Raw genomic sequence first — 27,907 nt, 5'->3', positions numbered from 1 at the left:
GGTGGAGTTCCCTGATATTTACGACTTATTTCCCACCATCCCCAAACTCAGTTCCCCAGGACCCAGGAGGAAGAAGGTGGGTGCTAAAGAGACACTGAAAAAACTACCAGAAAGTTGGGGCAGAAGCCCTTCCAATTGCTTTCTTGCAGAAAGGACTAGCTGCTAGGGCTAAGGGGACCTGAGGGCCTGCCCTCAGACACGGCATTGAGGAGATCCCAGAGGAATGGAAAGGGTTCGAGGGTTCTTCCTGAAAGCGGTAAGACTTTTGGAAGCTGGAGGGAAATAATATTCCCCAACTCAAACTCACCCCATCCCACAACATGAAATAATCTGCATTTCCTTGCTAATTGCAGAAACCTAACTATTCTCTTCCTCCCTGATGCTTCCTATGTTTTCTAGTTCCACAGAATTCCTTTTTGGGGGGGGGGCGTTGCAAGGCAATGGGGTTAGGTAATTTATTGTCTGAGGTCATATTTGAACTCAGGTCCTCCTGATTCTAGGACTGGTGCTCTATTTACTACGCCATCTAGCGGCCCCCTGACTTAGTATATCATAAGAGTTCCAGAAAGTGGAAGGATTAGGGGAAGGGAAGATGTGGAGAAGAATTTATTTAAATATAATTCTGGAGGCCAAACAGTGAAAGATAAGGACAGGAAGAACTAGGGCTAGGCTGGATAGTAATGAAATGGTAGGGAGTTGGGGAGGGGAAGGATTTTTTGAAGAGAAGGCAGATGTTCCTAGGAGAGATAGATCTGAAGCTCAGATGTAATAGTGGAGTTTCCTTCTGTATCCTCTAACCCCCACAGGAATGTAAGCTAGAATAACATCAGGAGAGGAGGTAGTCCATACTTCCTTCTCTCTTCTGACCTATACTGCCAGTGACCAAATCCCTTGCCCTAAACTAGGGATTCCTCCCCCCCCCCCCAATCCAGTGTCATGGCATGAGCCAGTGGATGAAATCAAGATGAGGACAGGACAACCTCCAAATCACAGAAGGGATACCCAGATGCCAGTGAATGAGACAGCCTCAGCTGCCTTACCTAGTTATGGCTCTGTGCCTTCCCCCAATCTTCTTTACTCCCTCATCTCTCTGTCCTACATTTTCTCTCTATCCTTTAGTTTTCCCTCAGTTCCCTGTTTTAACCCAATCCTACTATCATACTTTTCCTTGTCATCTTCTCTCAATCTCTCTCCTTCCCAGCCTATTCTCCCCATTGTCTTCTCCATCTCCCTTTTCTACCATCCACCTGTCTCTCCATCTCCCTATCCTTTCCCATCCCCATTTCCCTTTTTTTTCATTAAACACCTTTTCCTCCCTCAATTTCCCAAGGAATTTTCCATAGCTTTCTGTCCATCTATCCCTCTACTGACCTCAGGGTCCCTCTGCTCCCAGAATCAAGAGCTGTCCTCCCACAATTCCTTTATCATCTACAAACAAGTTGAAAAGAACCAGAGAAAACAGTTGGAAGATGAGAAGCAAGAGGAAGAAGGAGAAGATCCATCTGCTCTTATCATGGACATGGAACTTAGGACCAACCAACAGGGGGAAACTGGGAGGCAGAACCTGACCCCCAAAATAATCACCCCCCTTATACTCATCAATATTTTGGTCTTTACTGTGGGTAAGAACAAATTCTATACTCCCCCCCCCCCCAGCCATGGGACTAGGATGAATTTGGGAGGGGAGGGGAGAGGAGGGCCTGGAGATGAAATGGATGGATGATATCAGGAGTTTGGGACCTTCCTAGGTCCTAAAGTGGAAAAAATATAATGATGAAGGGGTGAATAAAGGAGTGAGTGGTCTTGGGGAAGAGCTGGTTTCTTAGTTGCCTCAGTCTTCAGGATAGAATGAAGAACACAGCCTTAGAGGGAGCCCATGTGGATAGGAGATGGCAGCAGCTCAAGTTTTGGGAGAGGAGGGAAAGGAAGAGGAAGCCTCAGAGGGAAATCAATCACGTGCCTTTCCTTATTCCAGCTTTCCTCCTGGGCTACATTACTTTTCGGGGTTCATGCCAGTCTTGTAAGGATTCTATGTCAGAAGTGAGTGATGAGTTAGGCTATGAGCTGAATCCAGACACTAGTGGTTCTAACCTGTACTGGGCTGACCTTCGGGAGATGTTCCACAAATACTTGAGTGAGGAGCAACTGAAAAGTTCTATCAGGTAAGACCCAGAATTGGATCTTCAGCACATCAAATAGAATCTTGCAAATCTTTCTCCTAAATGGAGACTCATGTCTTTGAACCCCATGGTTCCAGACTCATTCAACTTCAATTCTTAGTATCTAGGCTGTCTGCTTTTCCTCATCTCAGTTAATGTTCACTGAGAAATATATATAATGCACTATGTTGTTGCTACAAAGATTCAAACAATATAAACGTACATCAGGGCTCTAGTATCCAGAGGATATACTGCTTCTTCCCTTAGATGACTACTATCTCCATGAAATAAAATGACTCCCCATTGCCCACTGGCAACTCCTTTGGTAATGAAGGTTGAACTGCTCTTGACTGCATTTGTGTTTGAGGTTCTTTTCCTTTCCCCCCCACTACACTAAGCCTGGATAATATACACAAAATATTTTTCCTCTTAAATGAAGAAAATTCAAATTATAACTCTGATGTGGATGATATTGATGATGATGATAATTAGCATATTTATACAGCATTTTAAGGTTTGTAAAGTACTTTACAAATATTTCATTTTAATTTCTTTTTTTTAGGGTTTTTTTTTTTTGCAAGGCAAATGGGGTTAAGTGGCTTGCCCAAGGCCACACAGCTAGGTAATTAGTAAGTGTCTGAGACCAGATTTGAACCCAGGTACTCTTGACTCCAGGGCCGGTGCTTTATCCACTGCGCCACCTAGCCGCCCCTTTCATTTTAATTTCAAAAGCTTGGGAGACACTTCACCTGCCTTCACAAAGTGTTCTATTAGTTAAAAAGAGATGAGGCACATAAACATAGGAAATGGATAATGAACAACATAAGATAGTAAATGATAGGTGCTAAATATGAAAAGGAGGCATAAGTGATCTGAGATCTGGAGTAGTCATAAGAACTTTATGACAGTTGGACTGAGGGCAGAAATTTAGATAGAGAGGGGGCCAATCAACAGAAGTGATAATAGGGTGAGAAAAGAACGCAATGGGACTCAGAAGGATGTGTTCAAACAACTGTGTGTAAGAGCCATTTTGGTTGGAGTGTAAGATTTACATAGGTGGTCAGTTGAAGACAAGACTAGAAAGGAAGACCTGGAATCATAGAAGATATATATCATAGAAGTATATATCATAGAAGACCTGGAATACAGGTGTGGGCTGGTCCCTTAGTAATTGAGGTCAGATTAAGAAATGAAATGAAACACTTAAAGGTCATTCAACAATTACAAATGTAGGTTGAATTAACCCTCTTCATAGTGAAATGGATCTGATCAATCAGGGAGGGTGTTGTGTCTTAAAGAGCTTTAGAAACCTCTGTAGTGGGTCAGCCCTTTTTAAGCCCTTAAGTTTCTAGGAAACCATATCAACAGCCTGTGGAGATCACAGGAAATCACAGGAAGGATTTGAGCTTTATCTACCCCACCCCCCAGGCCTCTTAGAGACAGATTCCATGCCTTTTAGGGAAACAATTGGTACAACCTACATGGTAGGAATAGGGAAATTCTGGTAGATATTGATCCTTTCACAGAAAGCTAAGGAGTTTGGACACTGAACATTGGCTCTTAGGCAAGGAAGTGTAATATACTTCAACAGCTGTCTAGCTCTGATTGAAGACCTCCAATGAGGAGAAGCTCAACACCTCCTGAGGCAGCCTATTCCATGTGTGTGTGTGAAAATGTATGCAATATATATATATATATATTTGCAAGGCAAATGGGGTTAAGTGGCTTGCCCAAGACCACACAGCTAGGAAATTATTAAGTGTCTGAGACCACATTTGAACCCAGGTACTCCTGACTCCAGGGCCGGTACTTATCCACTGCGCCACCTAGCCACCCCTGCAGTATATATTTTTAAGTTTGAACTGCATCATTGATATTTTCTCTATCATTTTCTTTAGTCTAATCAATTAATAAAACAATAAATCAAACTCTGGCTTGTACTTTTTACAGATTTCTGAAATGTAAATGCTCACACAATCTAGCAAATTAGCCAGAGCTGGCTCCAATACACCCCTGTTTGTAGACTTTTAAACTCCCCCCCCCAGATCTTTTTTTCAGATTAATTGCTGTCTAATCATACCTCTTCCATCTTGTACTTGTGAAACTGATTTCAGAACTCAAAGGTAAGGTTTTTACATTGATTCCTACTGAATTTCACCTTATTAGACTCAGCCCAATGCTCTAGTCTGTAGATCTTTTTGAATCCTGATTTTGATCAACCAGCACAATAACTATCCTTCTCAATTTTAAATCATCTGAAAATGTGACAAATATGCCATCTGTGATTATCCAAGTCATAGTAAAATTGCTCAACAGCAGAGGACCAAGAACATGATGGGGGGAAGGGGGAGGAAGAAGAGAAGAGGGAATAGGACTAAAATTGCAATTTCATCAATACAAGTAATTTCCAGTGAGGAAAATCCCTCAACTACCACAGATTGACTAATGTTCTTCAACTTTTAGAATCATTTAAGACACCAAGAGGTTAAATTTACTTGCCCTGGATTTCACAGTTAACATGTCTCCTATCATCAGATATTTGAAGGATTGTCTCTTAAAAGAGGGATCAACTTTGTCTTACTTGTCATCAGAAAGAAAAATTAGAAGCACCCAATGTAAGGGAAATACTTCCTAACAATTAGAGAAGTTCAAAAAAAGGATGGATTGCTCTGGGAGGTGTTGAGTTCCTCATCCCTTGTAGTAATTAAATAGAGGCTAAACTACTTGTTGGGAAATCTGTGGATTTATTCATCAAGTGGGAATGATACTTTATGATTTCTAAGGTCTCTTTCAATTTTAAGATGTTACATGATGTGATATAGTGCAATGATATATATGATCAAGGCCTCTTTTTACGAGATTGCCAGTGTGAGGTTCATAATATAACTGCATTGGGATTTGATAAATGGCCTGCCCTCTCTCAGCCTAGTTACTTGGAGATTTACATGTGTGTGTGTGTGTGTGTGCGCGCGCGCATGTTTGTGAAGAAAATAGTTTCTGGAAGAGGTCCTGCTCAATTTATGTTCATCTACCAGAAGAGGTGGAGGAGCCAGGGACCAGCTAGAGCATGATCAGATTATCATTGTGCTTGGTAGTGAGGAAATTAGGACCAATTGATAAGATTTGAGGTTTCCTTCTCCCTCTCCCACCTATGTTGTAAAGACTGAAAACCTAGAGAAGGAAAAAGCTGTCATAGAGAGACGAGAGTAGGAAGAGCCCAAAGACTATAGGATCAAATTATTACAGTGGTCCAGATGCAAAGTGATGTGGACCTGAGCTAAGGAGTAGAAAAGAGAAGATAATTATTAAAGTTATCTGAAAAAGTAGAATGATAAGAGTGGTTAACAATTTGAATTGGATATAGGGAATGAAGGAGAGAAAAGAATCAAATGTAATTCCTACGTTTGTAGTCTGGGAGACTAGAAAAAGGATAAACATTGATAGTAATGAGGTATTTGGGAAGGATACTTTGCAGGGAAAGGTGAAGAATTCATTTGGGACATGTTGAGTTTGAGATAACATCTTGAAGAGATAGCATGTTAAGATGTAAAGATGATAATAATGTATACCTTAAGGGTGGACCATTATGAGATGAATTTAATTCTCTCAATCAAGGTAGGCAAAAGGAAGCAGATTTATATACATCTGAAGAGTTGTCATCCATCTGTAGCAAACACTTGTCACACACACACACACACACACTTCACCTTGGCCAAACTTTCTTTAGGCTTGGTCTAAGGTTTTAAATATAAAATAATCTTTTACATATATTTCACAAATCTATCACAAACAAATTTCCAAAATTTTACTCATGTCTCATTTCCTCAATAAGATTTTTATTTCTATCCCAGCTTCAAATGTCTCAAAGAAAACCCATCTTTATAATTAAATCATATTTACTGCAAGGAATTGAGAGATAATAGTCCCATATTGAGATTCCCAACATATGTTCTATACCAGGGTTAAAAAAAAAAAGATTAACCTTTTCTAGGTCTAGCAGCTGCCCAGGTTAAATGGGCACACATGAACTTCTCTCAAGATAACTGGGATCTGAGCACCTCCAAAGAATCCCCATTCATTCCAGAAACCTTTAGTAAAGGAGAATTGTCATTCATTACTCTCCCCTCTTTCCTACCTATCAGACTCCTCTATCAATTAGCCATAGCTCAGGGATGAGGGGCAGCCTCATTCCACATTTTGAGTGATTCTACATTCTCATTCTCTTTTTTTTAGTTTAGTTTTTTTTTCAAGGCAAATGAGGTTAAGTGGCTTGCCCAAGGCCACACAGCTAGGTAATTATTAAGTGTCTGAGGATGGATTTGAACAAACTCAGGTACTCCTGACTTCAGGGCCAGTGCTCTATCCACTGCGCCACCTAGCTGCCCCACATTCTCACTCTTAAGGATTGTGGAGTGCATAACTGGTTTATCAATCTGAAGTCTTCCAGGGATTCAACAACTCCCACTGCAGATCAACCAGCCCTGCTCCTCTGGCTTGCTCACTCCTCCAAGGTTCCAGGCAGTTGAGGTTTTGTTATCCTATCTTTCAAAACTAACTTTTCACATGACCAATGTCAATTGGGTTTGACTATCTCTCTCATGGCTCTCTTCGTTTCTATGTCTCTGGTAGCAACAGAAGCAATAGCTGCATGGTCCAGATTACTTTTTAAAGTGCCCTATTAATTTTTACCTTTTTATGAAGGAGGGAGCTCTAAAATCAGCTATAACACTAGATTAGTACAGTACTCTAGGTGCAAATTGGAATACCCCTTCTCCCATGCTGAACAGTTTTCACTCAGATTTCTATGGTTTTCCTTGGATTTCAAAGGCCTAGATCTCTCCCAACAAGGACTACATTATGAAGGAATAATTACTAGGATTTGATATCAAGATTATATATCGGGGCAGCTAGGTGGCGCAGTGGATAAAGCACCGGCCCTGGAGTCAGGAGTACCTGGGTTCAAATCCGATCTCAGACACTTAATAATTACCTGTCTTGGGGGAGGAGGGAGGAGGGAAGAGAAGAAGAAAAATGTTGAACTCAAAATCTTACAAAAAATGAATGCTGAAAACTATATTTACATGTAATTTGAAAAAATAATATACAAAAAAGAAAATGAAAAAAGATAGGGAAGAATCAGATAATGCATTTCTTTCTTGTTAAGGTCATCAGGTTGCTAGCTCAGGAAGAGAAGATTATGAGAGGAGTTTATTTATATTTCAGCAACACATTTCACACTTTTTTTTCATGATACCTATATGAGCAAGGTGTACAGTGACTGATTTTAGATGGACTTGAAACTGTTTGAATGACTGAACCTAAAGTTCTCTAATGGTATGCTGAAAGGCCTCTGTTCTCTGGTTAGTTATTTGGGTGAAGGCATATCAAATTCATGAATGATATGAAACTGAAGGGTTAAATATTATCTTAGCAGTTCTTGCAAGAGCTGAACAAAAGATGAACAGGGATAAGAATAATGACCTTTATGAGATAGCCAATTTATATGTCACTTATGCAAAATACTTCCCCCTTTGAGAAAGGCAACTCTATCTGAAAGTGTCCATGGTAAAAACTATATTTATCTTTGTTTTCCATGATTTTTGTACACTCCCTGAACCAGGATGTCCAATCACCTATGGAAGAACCAATTATCAGAACTGAGTCCAAAGCAAATTAGAAAAAGGAGGACAAATAGCTAAAATTCATCTAAAAGCACAATGTTACTCTACTACTACTACTCTGCTAAGGAATTATAATGTCAAACTTGGTTGTGAAGAAGAAAAGAGGAAATATCCTTCCCTTTCTATGCAGGAACAAAAACTACAAATGTGCACTATCTCATATGCTATCAAAACTGGTAGATGTATTGGTTAGTTTTGCTGACATGTATTTTTACCTCAATCCTTTGTTACAAGGAAGATATATTTGGAAATGAAAGTGATATAAAAATAAAAGATATCAATAATTTTCTTTAAAAATTCCAAAAAATTCCAAGAAGAAAGAATTGAAGATGTTTAACACAGAGAACATTTGGGACTGGGGCAGTCATATCACCAATAATCTCCAAGTAACTTGTAGGACTTTCCAGGCATGGAGGGCTAACCTGTGCAAAGATATGTAGTGATATATGTAAGAAACAGCAGGTGGATGGTTTGACTGAGATGTAGAATTCATGAACGAGTAGGAAAAGTAAACTAGTAAAGGTGATGAAAGACTAAATGATAAACAGAGGAGTTATTTGTCCCTAGAGCCACTAGGGAGCCACTAGAGTTTACAAAGTAGGAGAATGTTCTGTTCTTTAGGAATATCACTTTGATGGCTATGTGCAGGTTAGAAGGGAGAGAGAAGAGACTTAGAGGCTATTGACATGATGATGATGATGATGATATAAACATCACTGGCACTGACAAATACTGGTACCATAGAGCCTTACCTAAAGGATAAGTTTAACAATCCAAAATATCATTTTTCTGTACAGATTTTAAAATTTACAAGGTTATATTATATGGCTAACAAAGGTCATTCTCACTATTAGTAAGTGGGAGAGCCAAATTAAAAGATACTGGAAAGGTTTGTTATTTACTTCTCTAGCCCATCTTACAGATGAGAAAACTGAGGCTCACAGGGTTAAGTGACTTGTGCAGAGTTGAAGTGTCTTCCTGACTCCAAGTCCACCTAATCTTCCTATCATATTGAGGGAACTCCAGGAGATTCAAGAGAAGGAAGGCAAGGAGACTCCCTCATGAAAGCAGAAAATCTGACACTTAAGGATCTTATCATGATATACTAGATAACAGAAGCAACAGAAAGACTGGGGGGGAAAAAGAGCTAGAATTTGATTCCTTTAAGAAAAACTTGCACACACACAATTTGGATTCATACTCTGGGCTGGGGATGAGATGAATATATGAATTTGACTACATTTAAAATATTCATAAGATTTGGAACCAGACAGAACCTGTCATCTACTATAACCCCCTCAATTTATTTTTTAATACTTAATGTTTTTTATTCTTAATCAGGAAAAGAAAAAGAGCATTTCCATATGCATAACAGGGTACAAAAACTATGTGAAACTGTGAGTCTCTACTTCATACTGCTTGCTTTTTTTTTTTTAACGAAGCATATAATACATTCAACACCTTATTTTCAGTGTTACTGAATTTCTCTCTGTTCTGTTCTGGGCATTTAAAAAATATTTTCCCCTCATCACCATTGTTGACTCCACTGCTAACCTAATTAAAAATAGAGAAATTTAGAAAAAAAAAACCTTATAACAAATTTAGTTAAGCATAATTAAGCAAAATGAATTAACACAAAAACCATGTCCAAAGAGACTCTCTTTCTCTCTCTTTTTTATTTAAGGCAATGGGGTTAAGAGTGACTTGCCCAAGGCAGACAGCTAGGCAATTATTAAGTGTCTGAGTCTGGGTTTGAACTGAGGTCCTTCTAACTTCAGAGCTGGTGCTCTATCCACTGCACCATTGAGCTGCCACCAAGCTGTACCTGAGACTATATTTCTTTCACCACCTCTAATCCTTTACCATTCTGTCAAGAAGACTGGAACCTTCTCAGAGCTTTCAAAATTGTTTCTCTTCTCAGTTATCTGTTCTTGTAAAAAATGCTCCCCTGGAACTGCTTACTTCATTTCATATTTCCCAGAATTCTCTTAAATTGTCTTATATTCTTATAAGAATATTCTTATAATATTCCATTGCAACCATTATATTACATTTTGTTCAGCTACTCTCCATTGATGCAAGAAATTTGTTTGACATGATATTATCCTTCCTTAGTATGATTATCCCTCTTAACTTGCCTCTCCCAGTACTCATCTGTTTCTAATGAATTTGATGTACTTTAAGCTAACCTCTTTGAAGGTGATGTGTCAGGTTCCACTAAGAGTGAGGTTTATCCGATGTCTACTTCTCCCTCTAAGTCTTTCTCCATATTTTTCTACTCATATATCTGTTATAAAAACAAGTTATATCTCCTTTCTCCTCCTTTCTACAAAAATGTATTCCATTTGCTCTCCTTTTTTCTTTCCCCATCTTAAAATCTTAAGAAGGATCCAGAAAGGATTCCTATGTAACATGAAATTTTAGCTAGGCTTGAAGGGAGACCAAGAGGTAGAAATGAGGAAGGAAGACCATTCCAGGCATGGGAGATGTCTAATGAAAATGTCAGTTAGGAGATAGAATTTCTTGTTTGAAGAACAGTAAGAAGATCAGTATCACCGGTGGCACAGTGGACTGGGCCTGGAGTCAAAAACTCCCTGAGTTCAAATCAGGCCTCAGACATTTACTAGTTGTGTAAGTCACTTAACTCTGCCTCAGTTTCTTCATCTATAAAATGAACAGAAGGAGGAAATGGCAAACCACTCCAGTGTCTTTGCCAAGAAAATCTCAGTTTGGATCATGAAGAGTCAGCCACAACTGAAATGAGTGATCGACAACAAATCAATAAACTGAGGATAGAGAAATATAAAATCCTTTTTGCCCCTAAACCTTTTACATGCTACCTCACCCACCCCATACTTCTGCCAGTGATTTGTTGTCCATCAGTTGTTTTGTTTTTTCCAATTACATGCAAAGCTAGTTTTCAACATTCATCATTTTATAAGCTTTTTGAGTTCCACATTTTTCTACCACCTACCTTCCCTTCCCTCCCTCTCCCCATGGCAGCAAGTAATCTAATATAAGTTGTACATGTACAATCATATTTAACATATTTCCATATTATTTATGTTGTGAAAGAAGAATCAGAACTAATGGGAGAAAATATGAGAAAGAAAAAAGCATAAAAGTTTTAAAAAATGACTTTATAATTTTGCTCTGTATTCAAGACTCTACAGTTTTGAGCCTGGATATGGATGGCATTTCTCATCTCAAGTCTTTTAGAATTGTGTGATCATCTTAAAATGTTTCTATTAATGCGTATAGTGTTATGTTCTGCTCACTTCACTCAACATCAGTTCATGCAAGTCTTTTCAGGCTTTTCTAAAGTCTAGCCACTCATGATTTCTTATAGAAATGCCCTTTAAGCATAGAACTAAATTACACCAAATTACTCACCAGAATGACTGAATCAGCTCACAACTCCTCCAACAATCTATTAATGTACTAGTTTTCCCACATCTTCTCCAACATTGATCATTTTCCTTTTTCATCGTCTTAGCCAATCTAATAGGTGTGAGGTGGTATCTCAGTTGTTTTAATTTGCATTTCTCTAAATAATGATTTGGAGCTTTTTTTATATGACTATGAATAGCTTTAATTTCTTCATCTGAAAACTGCTTGTTCATATCCTTTGACTATTTATCAATTGGGTAATGACTTGTATTCTTTATATTTACTTAATTCTCTACATATTTTAGAAATGAAGCCTTTATCAGAAACACAGGCTATAAAAATTGTTTCCTAGTTTTCTACTTTTCTTCTAAACTTGGCTGCTTTGGTTTTGTTTGTTCAAAACTTTTCGGTTTAATGTAATTAAAATTATCCATTTTGCATTTCATTATGTTCTCTATTTCTTGTTTGTCATAAGTTCTTCTCCTCTCTGTAGATCTGTCAGGTAAAGGATTCCTTGCTCTTCTAATTGGTTTATCAGATCACTCTTTATTGTCTAAATCCTATATATATATATATATATATATATCCTAAATTCCTTATCTTGGCATAGGGTGTGATGATGTTTGTCCTTCATTCTCAAAGAAGACCATGATATCAAGGAGGTGATATCATGACAAGCACATGAATTGGATTTGAGTAGGGGTGACCCCCCCCAGCTGTGCTAAGTCACCCATCTTTCTTTCTCCTCTAGAGAGGAGTCTGGGTCCAGTGGCCAGATATGAATCGGGTCAATTGGAGATGACCCTGGATGCCAGGCAATCACAGGGTTAAATAACAAGTATCTGAGGCTGGATGAATTTCTGTCCTCCTGACTCCAAGGACAGTACCTTGTCCACTACACCACCTAACTGACCAGTATGTTGGTCTATGCCTAATTTCTGCCCATACTATTTTCTAGTTTTCTTAGCAATTTTTGTCAGATAGTGAGCTCTTCCAAAAGTTAGAGACTTTTAGTTTATCAAATAATAAATTATGATCCATGATTATATTTCATAACTAGTACCAAATAATTTTGATGATTATCACTTTATAATTTAGTTTTACTTATAGTATGTCTAGGTCATCTTCCTTTGTGGTTTTTTTTCATTAAATCTCTTCTTGATCTTTTGTTCTTCCATATAAATTTTGTTAATTTTTTTAGCTCTATAATCTTTTGGAAGTTTGATTGGTATGACATTGATTAAGTAGATTAATTTAGGTAGAACTGTCATTTCATTATGTTAGCTCAGCCCATCTATGAATAATTGATATTTTTTTCAGTTGTTAAGATCTGATTTTATTTGTGTGAAAAGTGTTTTGTAATTGTATCCATATAGTTCATTTTATTTTGTCAGGTAAACTCCCAAATAATATCTATTGTCCTCAGTTATTTTGAATGGAATTTCTCTATCTCTTGCTGCTGGGCTTTGTAATATATGGAAATGCTGGTGATTTATGTGAGTCTATTTTATATCCTGCTACTTTTGCTAAAGTGATAGTTTTGTTTCTCACTGTCTAATTTCGTTTTCTTGTTGCTAAAGCTGAACATTTCCAGTATAATATTAGATAATAGAAGTGATAATCAGCATTCTTGTTTCACACCTGATCTTATTGGGATAGAATATGTTAAAATGGAGCTCAAAATTCCAGTGTTTGAGCAGGATTTGAAATGAAGTCTCTTCACTTTATAAATTCCCTTTCTATAATTGATTGGGATAGAGCCCTGAGTTCTAGTATCAGAAAATGTAATAATAATGGACTTCACAAAGAATACCCTCTAAAATTTCTATAACTAGCAATTTTCCATCTTTTACATGAAGACCTCTAGAGGTTTTCCTCATGAGGACAGAAGAAGAAAGGGAAGTTATCATTTATTTAATACCAACTATACTAAGCATTTTACAAATACTATATCACTTGATTTGCAGTATGTGTTATTATTATCCCCATCTTACAACTGAAGCAGTCAGAGATTAAAGGACTTCCCCAGGGTCACACAACTAAGAAGAATTAAATCCAGATTTGACTTCCTGATTCCAGGCCCTGCCCTCTACTAGCTGCCTTTAGGTGACTTGCATGATATTTGAGCTGGATTGCTAGTAGACTGCAGCACTAAGAACTTAACCCTGAATTCCAGACCCTCAAATCAGCCTTCTTTACATTGTACTGCTCCATAGATTAGATTTTCTAGGGGTTGGGAAGCACGATGGAATAATAAAGGCCATTCATGAACTATTGTTTCCAAGTCAAGTCTGCTCCATCACTGGGAAGATGTGGTCTCCATTGCCTTCCTGACCTGCTTTGGATTTGGGTTCTACCTCCTAAAAGGACTTCTGGATTTTCTCCATAGGCAAAACTGGGACAGCCTTATAGTAGGAGCACTGCCCCAACTGCTCAGGGAGAAAGAACTGGGAGATATATCAGCCCTGGTCTACATCCCATGATGGGAGAAAAGTTCTCATTAGTGGCACTGCTAGGAGTAGAAGTCTTGATTCATAATCCTATTCTTCTTCTACTAGGAGAGGCAGCTAGGTAGCACAATGGACCTGCAGCCAGAAAGTCTTAAATTAAAATGCAGCTTACTAGTTATGTGATCCGGAGCAAGTCATTCTGTTTACCTCAGCTTTCTCTTTGGTAAAATAGATATAATACCAGCACTTATCAAATTATTTGTACTGTGACCAGCACATAGTAGATGCTTAATAAGTGCTTATTCTGGGCTAGGTGGCACTGGTACTCTAGGGGATAGGGTACCAACCTTGGAGTTAGGAGGACCTGAGTTCAACTATGACTTCATTCACTTGATAATAACTGTGCTTCCTTGAGCAAGTCATTTAATCCCATTGCCTCACAAAAAAAAAAGAGTACCTATTTTCTTCCTTTCTTCAGAGGGCCAACACTATGGGACATTGTAGGAAGGCGGCTTTTGACCCAATATAAGGACAAGTTTTTTAAAGAATTTAGAGTTGTGCAACAACATAATAGATTGATTTTACTGTGAAGTGGTAATATTTCTATTACAGGAAGTATTCAAGCAAAGGTGGATCAGTCATTCACCAGAGAAGGTGTAGGATGATTCTTTGCATTGGGTAAAAAGTTGAGTTGGGGCAGCTAGGTGGCACAGTGGAGAGAGCACAGGCTCTGGAGTCAGGAGGACCTGAGTTAAAATCCAACCTCAGACGCCTAATAATTGCCTACCGGTGGGACCTTGGGCAAGTCATTTTAACCTCATTGCCTTAAATAAATAAAAAAAATTTAATTGGGGGGGGGAGAATTGTACTTTGAAAAAAAAAGTTGACCAACATGATCTCTAAGACCCTTAACCCACCCATCTGTAAATTGGAAATAGTACTTGCAATATATCTCATGGTTTGTTGTGAGAAAAGTGCTTTATAAGCCTTAAATGTAAATGACTATTATGATAACAATGTCTAAAACTGAGGGTTTTAACATGAGTAATAAAAATTAGTGACAACTCTCTGAGAGTTATATATGATTTGCTGATTTATATCAGTAGATGGGTTTTCTCACACCAATGAATTCTCACACCAATTTTCTCCCCCACCCCACCCCCAAAATTTGAGGCTTCAAGAATAAAAAATATGGTGGCTCTATAATCAGGAGGAAGTTTCAAGGCATGTTCAGTGTGAGGAACTTGTGGGATATACAAAGGATACTTAGTAGTTGAAGATATAGGACTAGAAGAACTCAGGAAATGGCGATTTGGGAGTCAGTTTTTATTGAGTGATGGATAATGACATTCTGGTATTACAGGAAAGTCAAAGGATGGAGGGAAATTTTGTTTTAGGGGTAGAGGAGGTCTGAGAATATTTGATGAAAAAAGAAAAGGAGTCAACTGAGAAAGGGAATGATTTAGGACAAAAAACCCCTATCTTTGTAAGAGACAGATAACTAACCTTTCAATGATCAGTTCCCTCCCAGAATCCAAGTGTTCTGTCCTCCAGCCCCCTGTTCTCCCTAAACAGGACCATCAGCCTTCTGGAGCGATCCTCAGGTTCCCCTGGAATGACTACTCTTTCTCGCCAGATCCGAGATATGTTCTCACAGCAGAAGCTAGACCATGTGTGGATGGATACCCATTATGTAGGACTGCAGTTCCCTGACCCGTGAGTTTGAGTAGTATTAGACCTGATCGTTGCTGCTCTGAAAGATAGTATAATCTGGTGGGTTAATGGTGACTAGACAAAGTGTGAGGGGAGAGAGGATCCCTGACATTTTTCCCATCACAGGGCCCGGCCAAACACACTACATTGGGTCGATGAGTCCGGCAATGTTTTGGGAGAATTACAGTTGGAGGATCCTGATGTCTATTGTCCCTACAGTGCCAAAGGCAGTGCTGTTGTAAGGGAATTTTCTTGGGCCCAAATGTCCCTTCCCAGCCCTAAATACCCACAGAAAGACAAACTTGTTTCCCAGACCCCCCCCCCTTCTCCTGGCTCTCTGGTCTCTTCTATTCCTTATTGTGGGAGCCAGGCTCAGTAGTGGGGGGGGGCAGTCTGTTATTTGGTCACTCTCTGCCTTGCTGGACTTTGTAGGGAGCACTCATCTATGCCAACTATGGTCGACTGAAGGATATGGAAGCTCTCAAGGAGAAGGATTTGGACCCCAAGGGGCACTTACTTCTGGTGCGAATTGGACATGTGAGCTTTGCTGAGAAGGTGAGGGATCTCTCTAGGAGAGTGAAGACTAAAGAGTGAAGACAAACCCAGGCAACAGAGACTGGGAAGAGTAACTCAATCCTACCAGCTTCCATTTTCTCCCAACAAGTCTGCTAGAATTAGAGCTCTCATCATAGAAAGTCATTGGAAAGTAGAGGGTAAAATGAAATAGGAAAGATCCTTGGAGTCAATAAAGAAATATAAGTTCTAATTTCTCAGAGCTTTAAAGCTCTTTGTTATTGAGGAATAACATTATCTCTGCTTCAACTCAAGAGTTCTCTTGAGGAATCAATCAGATACCAGATGTGAAAGCACTCCATAACTCTAAAGTGCTCTTTAGTGTTAGCTATAATTGTTATAATTGTTATTATTAGAAAATAGGCAATGGAAGGGAACAGAAGGAATGAAAAAACTACTTATGAAGGAACCAGAGAAATTGGAAATGGATTTTGAAGAAACAATAACTGTGGGAAATAAGATATGGATTCTTGGGGTTCAGAAATGAAAAATAATGGGTTTGTAGCAAGAATTCAGAAAGGTCTAAGAACTGGGAAGTGGGATATAGTGCATTCAGGAGAATGATGCAGCCTGACTCCTACACTAGGTGTCCAATGCTGAGGCCTTTGGGGCTCTGGGTGTCCTCATCTACCCAGATCCTGCTGACATCTACCCAGATCCCCACAAGAAGCTGAAGCTGTCTAACCACACAGCTGTGTATGGACATGTGAGTCTGGTATATGGGAACAAAAGGGTCCTTCTTGCTTTTGAGGACTCTGACATCCTCAGAAATAAAACTCAGGCATGATACCAAGACCAATTTTACTTAGGCTCTATTTCACGTAGTAGGATGGGGTGGGGAATGGGAACAGGGAGTTAAGGATAGGGATGATGCTCTGCTGCTTCAATTCTTGCTAGCTATGCCCCAACTCCCCCAACAGGTTCACTTGGGAACAGGAGACCCCTATACTCCTGGCTTCCCCTCCTTTAATCAAACCCAGTTCCCACCTGTGGAATCCTCTGGCCTCCCTAGTATCCCAGTACAGCCCATCAGTGCCAACATCACAGCCCAGCTGCTGGGGTGAGTAGGGGAAGGCAGGGTGGGAAAAAAGCCTAGAGTTCTGCTTGGTCACAAGGATGCCAAGACCCAAACATAAAAGAGACCTGTCTGTTTCATTATTCTTTTCTCAGTCACACCCTACTTTCCTTCTCCCTTTCTCTCCTTTATCTCTGCTGTCATCTCCATTTCCCTCTTTCCCTCATTGATCCCTCTCTATCTCTTTCCCACTTTTGTGCCTCTGCCCTCTCTAGGAGCAATGTCTCAGTGACATGTCTGTGGCCTTTTTCTTCAACCCTGTTGTTTCCCTGGGTCTGTTCTAGAGCTGTCTTGCCTCTCTGATGCAATTCTTATTCCTAGGAAGTTGTCAGGCCCTAAGGCCCCCCAAGAGTGGAAAGGGACTCTTTCTGACACTCCTTATCGGCTAGGCCCTGGGCCAACTTTGCGTCTTGTTGTCAACAACCATCGAAACTCAACACCCATTATCAGTATCTTTGGCTGCATTGAGGGTCGCTCGGAACCTGGTAGGAGAAGTGGGTTTTGGTTTAGGCTTGGCTTCTAATTTGTCTGTAAGATATATGTGCTGCCTGTGTAAGCTATACATGTCCAATAGATTGTCTAAACATATGTCCTTAGACTGGTATGCTTTGAAGTCTGTATTCACTATGAAGAAAGGAAATATAACAGGATAGTGGGAGGGAGAGAGACAAATTCCAGAGCCCAGGAAGGCTGAGCACTTGGCACTCTTTTTCCCAGTCTCCAAAAAAGGTACCAGATTCTGTACCACTATATTTTGATGGTCTAGGAATACATAGCTTCAGAACAAAGCTGCTTTCTTGGCCACTGCCCCTTAAATTGGATACAGTTGCTCCAAGCTTACATCTACTAGCTTTGTTCCTTCCCATCAAACTCTGATGACATAAAAGATTATCAAAAATAGAGAACTATGATTAGACTCATTTTCCCAAGTAGGAGGCAAATAGAAATTAGAGAATTTATACAGTTTTATATATAAGAGAAACACAGAAGAATGATACTTTAGATGGTAGTGAGGTAAGATCACAGTTCAGTCATGGAAGAGTTCCTGATACCACTCAAGGGAAATCCCTGCCTCTCCAAAGCTGGATCTCTCTCTTTCTGTTTGAAGATGGTCCTCAAAGAGTTTAGAACTACCACTGTTTTCTTCTCTCTCTGTATGTATCTCTGTGTGTGTCTAACAGGTAACATGAAGAACTGAGAAAAATCAATTCTTTCCTAGGCAGCATTAAAGATTCAGATCCAGCCCCCTTATTTCACGTTTACTGTTTCTTCCTGCCCCAGATCATTACATTGTCATTGGGGCCCAGAGAGATGCCTGGGGTCCAGGGGCTGCCAAATCTGCTGTGGGCACAGCCATCCTGCTGGAATTGGTGCGCACCTTCTCTGCTATGGTGAGGAATGGTAAGACCAGAACCAGGAGAGAAGCAGAGAGAGTGAGGTTTAGGAATTAGTGGTAGAGGGGACTAAGATTTGAGAAAGTCTAAGGACAGGATTGAGGGGGGATAAAGAGGGATTGGGGACTAGCTCAGGGAAGGACTGGCTAGAAATAAGTTAAAAGATTCTAAACCAGGGGTTGGTAGGAAAAACTGAGAGAATGTGAAGAACTAAAAGCTGTACAAGATGATAACTCTAAGGGTGGCCAGTTAAACAATGAGAAAGACAAGTACTCTTCCTTACCCTCTTCCTTTCCATTAATCAGGTTTTCAGCCTCGACGAAGTCTGCTTTTTGTCAGTTGGGATGCAGGTGACTTTGGGAATGTGGGAGCCACTGAATGGTTAGAGGTAATTTGCCAGAAATGAAGAGTTTGGGGAAAGTCTTAGGTGCTGGGAATAGGCTTGTCTTTAGTTTTCTCTCTCTTTCAGGGCTACCTTACCATGTTGCACCTCAAAGCTGCTGTCTATGTGAGCCTGGACAATGCTGTGCTTGGTGAGCTGATATCTAAACTTTTCTGTGGAAGAAAAGTTAGAACTTGAGCCCTGAACCTAATTGCCCTCCTACTCCACTTCTATCCTTAGGGGATGACCAGTTCCATGCAAAAACTAGTCCTCTTCTCACCAGCCTCATTGAGAGCATCCTAAAGCAGGTGAGAGCTTTTCAGAACTGAAAGGAACCTCAAAATCAGTCAACCCTTTCCTTTCATAGAGAAAACTGGAATCCAGAATTAAGAAGTGAGAGAATAGAAGTAGGGTCCAGGAAAAAAAAAACAGGGGGATCAAAAGTCTCAGTGAAGTCTGATCATTTAGGTTTTTTCCTCTATCCTCTCCTGATCCAGGTGGATTCTCCCAACCATAGTGGTCAAACCCTTTATGATCAGGTGGTGGTTCCAGGCCAGAGCTGGGAGACTAAGGTGTAAGTGGCAGGCTTCAAGGGGTGGGACGGCCAAGTCTGTAATGGAATGGGAAGGGAGTGAGAGAGACAGATTTTGGTGGTAATGGTGGTTCTGGTATCCTACCGAAAATTGGGAAATCCACCCTTGGCTACTCTTGGCCATGCCTCCCATCCTCAGGATCCAGCCCCTGCCTAAGGACAGCAGTGCTTATACCTTCACTGCCTTTGGAGGGGTTCCTGCTGTTGAGTTCTCATTCATTGAGGTAAGCCCCATCACAACACCACCTACAATTTGCCTACTCTGTTACAACCACATCATTCCAACTTTACCCACCATTACATATCCTAGACCCATTGTCTCATCCCTAAACTCTATCCTTCTGTATCCCTTGGTGTTATGGACCTTGTTCTTCCCTATTTTTTATCATCAGGAAGGCCCACCCTACCCCTTCCTGAATACCAAAGAAGACACATATAAGAATCTACATGGAGCATTACAAGGGCGGCTGCCAGCTGTGGCCCGGGCTGTGGCCATGGTAGTGGGTCAACTACTCATTCGGCTCAGCCATGATCACTTGCTACCCCTAGACTTTGGCTGCTATGGAGATGTCATACTGAAGCACATTGGCCAACTCAATGAGTTTTCTGGAGATCTCAAGGTTAGAACCCAAATATCAGTCCCTAAGAAACCATATTCTAAATCTCAGTTCCTTTGGGAATTAGTCCTGCCTCCACTCCTATCTCCACTTCTCCTGGTCTTTAGCCTTTCTCTTCTCTATTCCCTAATGCTCCCAAATTATGCTTCCTACTTCCTTCCTTGGCACTCTGGAACAATCCTTAATCCCTATCTGCTCTTTAGGCCAGAGGCCTGACCCTGCAGTGGATGTACTCAGCACGAGGAGATTACATCCGGTCAGCTGAGAGGCTGCAGAAGGAGATTTACAGCTCAGAGGAGAGCAATGAGAGATTAATGCGAATGTTCAATGTCCGAATCATGAGAGTGAGTCAGATTCACATGTGAGCCTTATTCTTATAGGTCAGGTCCCAATTTCAGCAATTCCAATTAATACAATAAAGAAACCTTATTCCTCAGCAACTTTTGCTATTCTTTTTTCTGCTTTTTGGGTTTTATATCCCAAAGCTCTTCCTCTGAACTCTTCCCTATCCTCATTCTATTTTCTGTGTCTAATTCCAATCCTACTCACCCCCTCTTCCCTATCTTGTGCCATTTTTATTTTCCCCTTTCCTTTCCCATCTCCATTCTCCAATTCCTTTAATCTACCCCATTTCCCTATTCCCTCATCTTTCTCCTCTCCCACTTGGGATCACTAGGCAAGAATGAATGAAGAGAAGGTGGTCAAGGATTAAAGTACTGAGTTTTGAGAAGGCAGGAGGATAATTAAAGAAGAAGAGAATTAGGAGAGAATGCCAAAGAAGTCAATGCTATAGAGTTCAAAAAGGATAAGGAATGAGAAAAGACCACTGGATTTAGCAACTGAAGTCATCTGTCACTCAGCGAAGAATTGGTTTAGAAATCTGATGGGCTTTAGATAGTTGGTTAGAAGCTGTGAGTGGGTAATGAAGTAAAAAGAGATCCAAGGTACACTATTCAAGCTCTTTACAGATGTTTCACTGCAAGGTGAATGAAATAGGGCTTGAAGGGTTGAGCAAATATAAGGAAAAGAATCAGAAGGAATTGATAATGCAAGAGAGAGGGTGATCCAATCTTTTCCCTGGCTGTTTGCTATCAATTTTTTCACTCAAATGTTACCTCTAATACTACTGACAGTATTAATCCCAGATTATCTTTCCAGGGATAAGGAGAGAGTTAGGAGTGATTAAAGATGAGGGATAAGGTTGCCGTGGAATCTTCAGATCATTTAAAGATGTGGAGGGGAAGATTAGATGACTTTGAGAAAAGTGGGAAAGATGGTCGGGATAGCTATAGAACCAAATGGGGAGGTGAGAAGTACTTGACTACCCATGTGACATTGAACAAATCATCAAATGTTGAGATGGTTTTTTCATCTGAAAAAATATTGAGTTAAAAGATCAATGGTTCTTCCCATTCTATAACCTACAGCAAAAAAGCAGGGGAAAGAGGGGAGGTAGGAGGCTAAGGAACTTGGAAAGCATAAAGGGCTATGGAGAATCAAAAAGGAGTGCTGGCAGGAGTAGGGAAATTAGGCAAAAGGAAAAGGATTGGGGATGTCTAAGAAGGGGCTGAAGCTGTAGGATTGATAGGTGGCTAAAGCAAGGGTCAAGAAGAAAAATCTGCCTTCCTCTCTAACCATTCCCTATGTCCCTTGTGGCAGGTAGAATTCTACTTCCTCTCCCAGTATGTGTCACCAGCCATCTACCCATTCCGCCACATCTTCCTAGGTCAAGGGGACCATACTCTGGGGGCCTTGCTCGAACACCTGCAGCTGCTGAGGGGTGAGGGGGCTAGGGATGGCTCCCTAAGATATTCAAGACCTCATTTTGAGGAGAGCCGCTTACGCCACCAGCTAGCTCTACTCACCTGGACCCTGCAGGGAGCAGCTAATGCCCTCAGTGGAGATGTCTGGAACATTGACAACAACTTTTGAAGGTGAAGTAGTCACAGTACCCAGTCTGGGTCTCTTTCTTTCTCAGGAGCATCCATTCTCTAAACTTCTTGCTCGAGATCCTTCACAGAGTCTCCTCCTCTTACATATCTTTTTCCATTAAATTTTGACATGCTAACATGCTAGCTAACTGCTGGTCCCAATTCTTCTTTTGCCCTCTTCCTTTTAAATGGACGCATTTGTTTTATAATATAAGAGGAAGCAGTTAAATTCCTCTTAATGTGAGGATCATGTTGTTAGTAGTATCTACTCAATAATTCTCATATCTATTTTCCCTTCTTCAAGTCCTTGACTTCCTCCAAAAAAAAAAATAAAGAGGAGGGGATTCAATCTTCATAGAAGTCCTGTTTTTGTGCTCAAGACCCTCTTATGAGTTTGGAGGTTCAGGTCTGCCTGGGGGAAATCTGCTTTTCCAGAGAAATCTCTTTCCTGGCTTGCTCAATCAATCCTCCCTTCTCCCAACCCACTCTTCACTCTGTCTTAGGAAGCATATATGTGGAATATATTTCCATGGACCCATTCAGTGACCAAAGATTCAAAGAAAAAAATTACTGGGGCAGTTACATGGCACAGTGGATAGAGCATATGAGTCAGGCCCTGGAGTCAGGAGGACCTGAGAGTTCAAATTTGACCTCAGACTCTTAATAATTACCTAGCTGTGTGAAGTTAAATCACAACAAAAGGTGTCCTTCTTCTCTCTGAGATTAAATGTGTATGTTGTTAATAGGTAACAAAACAGGTCATGAATAACCCTCAAACAAAAGACTATTTTTGCTGATTCAATTTTAATTATTAAGTCTTATACCTGGGAATAATAAAAAGAAGAGTCCTTGTTCTGTACTCCAAATGTTACCTAGCCTCTAATGAGAAAGGAGCTAATCTCTTTTTTTCTCATGCTCTTCAGTTCATTCATTAATCCCTTGATTACCTTTGATCTGTTTTTACATATAGCTTAGATTATGACTAACATCAAGTATTTCCCCAAAAAGAATTGTTATAATGTGAACTGAGCAATTTAATCCTACAATTCCATACAAGAAAAACTAATATCTTAAAATAGGATTCAGTAAAAACTTATAAATACTATTCTAATATGCTGAGAGGCTGATATCTAACCTAAGAAGGGAGAAAGCAGTTTATAAGACTGTTTACTATGCATTTTTAGGGCAGCTAGGTGGCACAATAGATAAAGCATCCAACCCTACTTCTCCCCTCCTCCTCTCCCAACTGCCCCCCCCTTTAGGAAAACTTGAGTTCAGATTCAGCCTCAGACATTTATTAGCTGTGTGATCTTGGGCTAGTCATTTAACCCTGTTTGCCTCATCTATAAAATGGAGTCACAGGTACAATTGAACACAAAAATTATGTATTTTACTTTTCCCCTTTTGCTTTATACTATTTTCCCAGAAAGAGCTTGTACAACAGCCAGCTTTGGACCAATTCTAAAGAGAACCATGAATTCCTGTCTTGCCAACATTCATCTCCACCCCATGGGCCTAGGCCCTCTATCACTCAGAAAAGAGGCAGTCTAAACTCAGGTTTAGGCAAGATGCTCGTAGCTATACTGGAGTCAAGGTTAAAGTTAGAACACTTTGCCTCTTTTCCTACTCCACAGAACTGACATGATTTGCCAACTGGAAGGAGGGGACAGTCTATCCCTTTTATACATTCACTGAGTCATTATCTCTTCCAGCGCCACATATGGCACACCCCTTCAATCAAAGTGAGTCACAGATAACTGGAAACAGGTCCCCAAAGTTTCCATGTGGTCAACCAGAACCAGTAATAGCAACTCTGAGCATTCTCCAAGGATTAACCCCATAGGCCAGTTCAGCCTCAGTGTTACTCAGTGTATACAAAGTTTCCTGGAAGGCACACAGTAACTGAAGTTAGCCCTAAAGAAAAGTTAGAGGTTAGGAAGGACAAGATGGGACAGTTTGTATGAATGCAAAAAGGTAGGCATGTTGAGTTTGTGGAGAAGTACATAGTCAACTTTAGTTGAAAGGTATTATTTGTTTAGATAGAAAGTTGTGTCAAAGCCAGACTGTTAAATGTAAGAGTAAGGAGTTTATAATTTATACTGCAGGCATCAGGGGGTCATTATAGATTTTTGACCAGGGATGCCCACCCCCCTCCACCTTTTAGTGAACAAAAATTGATTAAAATTTAAAATTGTGTTAAGCACTGGGGACACAAAGAATGAAGAGAAACAGTCCTCATTTTTTTTAACAGAGCTCATTTTTTAACTAGAAATACAACCTGTAAACAACTGAACATGTTAAATATCAAGCCAGTTCTTACACTTTTCTCTTTCACTCTTATTGAGAGGCTTAATTCCTCTTCATTTTCTGCCATCAGAGTGATATCCTCTGAATATCTGAGACTGTTATTTCTCCCAGCAAACATAATTCCAGCTTTTGATTCAGCTGGTCTGGCATTTTGCATGTAAATTAAATAAGATGACAATATATACAGCCATATTATCTTTAATTCTCAAACCAATCAGTTGTTCCAACTGAAAGTTCTGTTGCTTCTTGATTTTCAATGATCTGATAACTCCCATCTTTCTGAGAAACTGCCACATTCTGTTGTGATCCACACAATAAAAAACTAGTGCAGTGTGTGAAACAATATTTTTCTGAAACTTCCTTGCTTTCTCCATAATCCAGCAAACACTGGCAATTTGGTCTCTAGTCCCTTTGAAAACTAACCTGCTCATCTGCTAATTCTCACCATTTTTATGCCTGGTACTTAAACTACCTTTCAATAGGTGAAAACTTAATTTTTGATAGCAATACTTTTTTGATAGCAATACTTTGGGTCTATTAAAGGTCAATAGGTTAAAACTTAATTTTTATCTACAACCTACTGTAATTTATAAAATCTATATCTTATTAGGAGTTGCATGAGGCTCAAAAGGATTAAATAACTTTCTTATGATTATCTATGTTGTCAGAAAAATGGAATTTTTCAACTTCCTAAATTCAGCAGTTGCTATCTACTAAGCCAGGTCACCTTTTACTTTTCACATGATACATGCTTAATAAATACTTGTTCTTCCTAGTAAGGCAAATTGATTTTGTGTGTGTGTGTGTGTGTGTGTGTGTGTGTGTGTGTGTGTGTGTGTGCGCATTTACAAATATGCAAACACTGGCTTAAAAGAATCCCTATGGGAAAGGGGTTCTTAACTTTTTTTTTCATATCACAGACACCTTTGACAATCTAGTGAAACCAATGGACCCCTTTTCTCAGAATGTTTTAAAATGCATAAAATAAAATATATGGGATTACCAAGGAAACCAATAATACGAAGTTATAAAAATATTTTGAAAAAAGAAATTCTAGGACTCCTTTTATTAAGAACCCAGATAATGGGGCGGCTAGGTGGCATGGTGGATAAAGCACCGGCCCTGGAGTCAGGAGTACCTGGGTTCAAATCCGGTCTCAGACACTTAATAATTACCTAGCTGTGTGGCCTTGGGCAAGCCACTTAACCCCGTTTGCCTTGCAAAAAAACTAAGGCCACACAGCTAGGTAATTATTAAGTGTCTGAGACCGGATTTGAACCCAGGTACTCCTGACTCCAGGGCCGGTGCTTTATCCACCATGCCACCTAGCCGCCCCAAGAACCCAGATAATCTTAAAGTGAAGGTTTAACTATCATTCTATGAGGAGTTTTTTGTGTAGAGACTGTTTTACTGTCATACATAGACCGAGGGAAGTGTAGAAAAAGAGAAAGTCTTCAGAGTACTGAATCCATGAACATACTTGAGGTAACATTCGTGGGATTATATAAATCAAGAGATGTCAAGAACTGTAATGATAAAAAAAAGAGATAACTTTGGCTGTCATCTTCACAGTTAAAGCATAAAGATTAGGAGTTTTGACATAGGGATATGAATAGTTGCTTATGGAAAGAGGTTTCTCCAGTTTATTTTAAACTGAAAGATAAGATATAGAATTAACTGGACCTAAAAAGTACTTAAATAGGACACAGAGCAAATGAAATTTTTTTGTGTATTTGTTGTATGTCATGTTGCTTTGTTAAAATGTTAAAAACCTAACTCCTGGAAAAATGTTCATTTGATTATTTTGGAAATTATATTTTTTATTAGAAAATGAAACACAATCACTCAATCCTGAGTGGAATAAGTGGATTTCCTGAATCCACATATAGCTTGGAGAAGATTCTTACTAGACATCAGAACCCTTTTCTCCCCAGCTACCCTGCTGTGACCTGAGCATCTCCCATTCTTCTTCCCCTTCACATCAACATCTGCATGTTAGCCAGTGACCCTTAAAAACCATTTGTTTGAATCCTATATTAGTCCCACTAGTACCAACCACCTTCCTGTCAGTCTCTACTTGTCTTGCATTCATCAGCCAATGTATGTGGATAGAATCATAGTGATGGACTGTATTCCAGCAAATTGCAAGAAGTTTCAGCAAAGTAGGACAATGTGATAATGAGTACAAGGCACAACCATTTCTTTTAATAGACCAAAATTATTGCTATCAAAATTATCCTGGATGTTCCCATCTTCTCCCCAGTCCTAATGATAACTCCTCAGTATAAAATACATTTATTAATTCCCAAACAGTCCTCTGACTTCATTTTAATCAGACAACTTTGGGTGGCTGGGGATAGTTCTGAGTTGAAGTAGGAGAAATTAATAATACCAAAAAAAGAATCATTGTAAAAATATTTGAAGGAGAAATTAATAATACTAAAAAAAGGAGGAAAAAAGAATCATTGCAAAAATATGCAGAGGAAATTGTAAGGGAATTTAGAAGGGGACAATCCACAAATAGGATTGTTAGCACTTCCATGTTAAGTTTAATAGAAATTTGAGGTTCAGAATTAATATACAAATCTCTTTTTTTCTGTTCTTTGTATCAGGAAATAATTACTTGATATTTGTCAAATTTATAATAAATTTACATATTGTAAAGTTTTCAAGGCATTTTCCTCAAAACCTTTATTTACCTTTATTTCACAGATGAGGAAATTGAAGCTCAGAAATATCACTTGGTCCAAGTCAGACAAGCATCAAGCTGGGATTTGAAGCCAGGCTCTCTAAACTGCAAGTTCAGTGATCTTTCCACTGTACTATGATGTCCCTCCGAAAATGTCTACTGAATCTATAATTTATATCATTTGCCTTATTATCTCAATTAACAGATATGAATAAAGCTACTGTGATATATTTGTGAGTTACAACATTGTTTGATGTTAAAGCAGGCTTCTCATATTAGAGTCAATCTATAAACAAGTTGGAGATTGACCTAAAGGCAAAATGTCAGGGTTAAGGGTAGCTATACAACATGACACAGTAGTTATAGTACTGGAGTTGGGCTAGATTGTTTGAAATCATGCTTCTGTTACATCAGCTTAGTGCTATATTATCACCCGCAATAGCTCTGGTGTGGGTCTGGACATGAATTTCTGAGAGTCAGGTCAGGTAGACAAACATATCCAAACACAGCAGGTTGGGAAGTAAAAATCTACCAACTTTATTTTTGGAACTCAGACTTTTTATAAGTTCCTGGGTAAATTTACAATATTTGTTCTTAGAAAAATGCATGCATGCTTCTCTATCAAAGAAACCTTTAACAACCATCCTGGAGCCACAGATTATCCTAGGTCAGGGTTCACTGGTGAGCCAACAATGAGCAATAATCCACACATATCTTTGATGAAGAAGATCACCAAGGATATGTGAATATCACTCCCTGGGGCTGGCCTGCTACACTATATATCAGCTTTTTTTTGTTGTTGTTTAATCTTTTCCTTTTATAGAGGAAAACTGAGGCCCAGAAAAATAGGGGGACTTGCTAAAAGAAGTAACACAGGTAATTGACCGCAAAGCCATTACTCAACTAATGTCAACTAACTCTGGCAATCCAGAGCTCATTCCAGAATTTATTTCA

General features: G+C 39.5%; 1 protein-coding gene across 9 annotated transcripts; it reads left to right on the top strand.

Moving 5' to 3' along the window:
- On the top strand, positions 1-27,185 carry TFR2 (transferrin receptor 2). Of its 9 annotated transcripts, none has more exons than XM_074225335.1 (19): positions 3-256; positions 1,394-1,622; positions 1,976-2,162; positions 15,235-15,396; positions 15,520-15,631; positions 15,826-15,948; positions 16,553-16,672; positions 16,887-17,026; positions 17,363-17,535; positions 18,323-18,432; positions 18,741-18,785; positions 18,905-18,968; positions 19,058-19,125; positions 19,315-19,391; positions 19,549-19,633; positions 19,802-20,029; positions 20,230-20,370; positions 21,686-21,960; positions 26,977-27,185. In XM_074225335.1, the coding sequence occupies exons 1-18, from the start codon at positions 224-226 to the stop codon at positions 21,956-21,958; spliced, it is 2,370 nt and encodes a 789-aa protein (XP_074081436.1). In that variant the 5' UTR covers positions 3-223; the 3' UTR covers positions 21,959-21,960; positions 26,977-27,185. The 9 variants fall into 9 exon arrangements, with proteins under 9 accessions (XP_074081437.1, XP_074081436.1, XP_074081439.1 ...); XM_074225331.1 differs by having other exon boundaries at positions 5-256; positions 18,323-18,442; positions 18,741-18,823; positions 26,977-27,184; XM_074225333.1 differs by having other exon boundaries at positions 6-256; positions 15,256-15,396; positions 18,323-18,442; positions 18,741-18,823; positions 26,977-27,183.
- Positions 27,186-27,907: the final 722 nt, after the last annotated feature.

This window comes from Macrotis lagotis, chromosome 2, assembly GCF_037893015.1.
Source record: "Macrotis lagotis isolate mMagLag1 chromosome 2, bilby.v1.9.chrom.fasta, whole genome shotgun sequence".
NCBI classification, from domain to species: domain Eukaryota; kingdom Metazoa; phylum Chordata; class Mammalia; order Peramelemorphia; family Peramelidae; genus Macrotis; species Macrotis lagotis.
The sequence above is the reverse complement of the archived record's forward strand: the minus strand, read 5'-3'. Positions and strand labels throughout refer to the sequence as shown.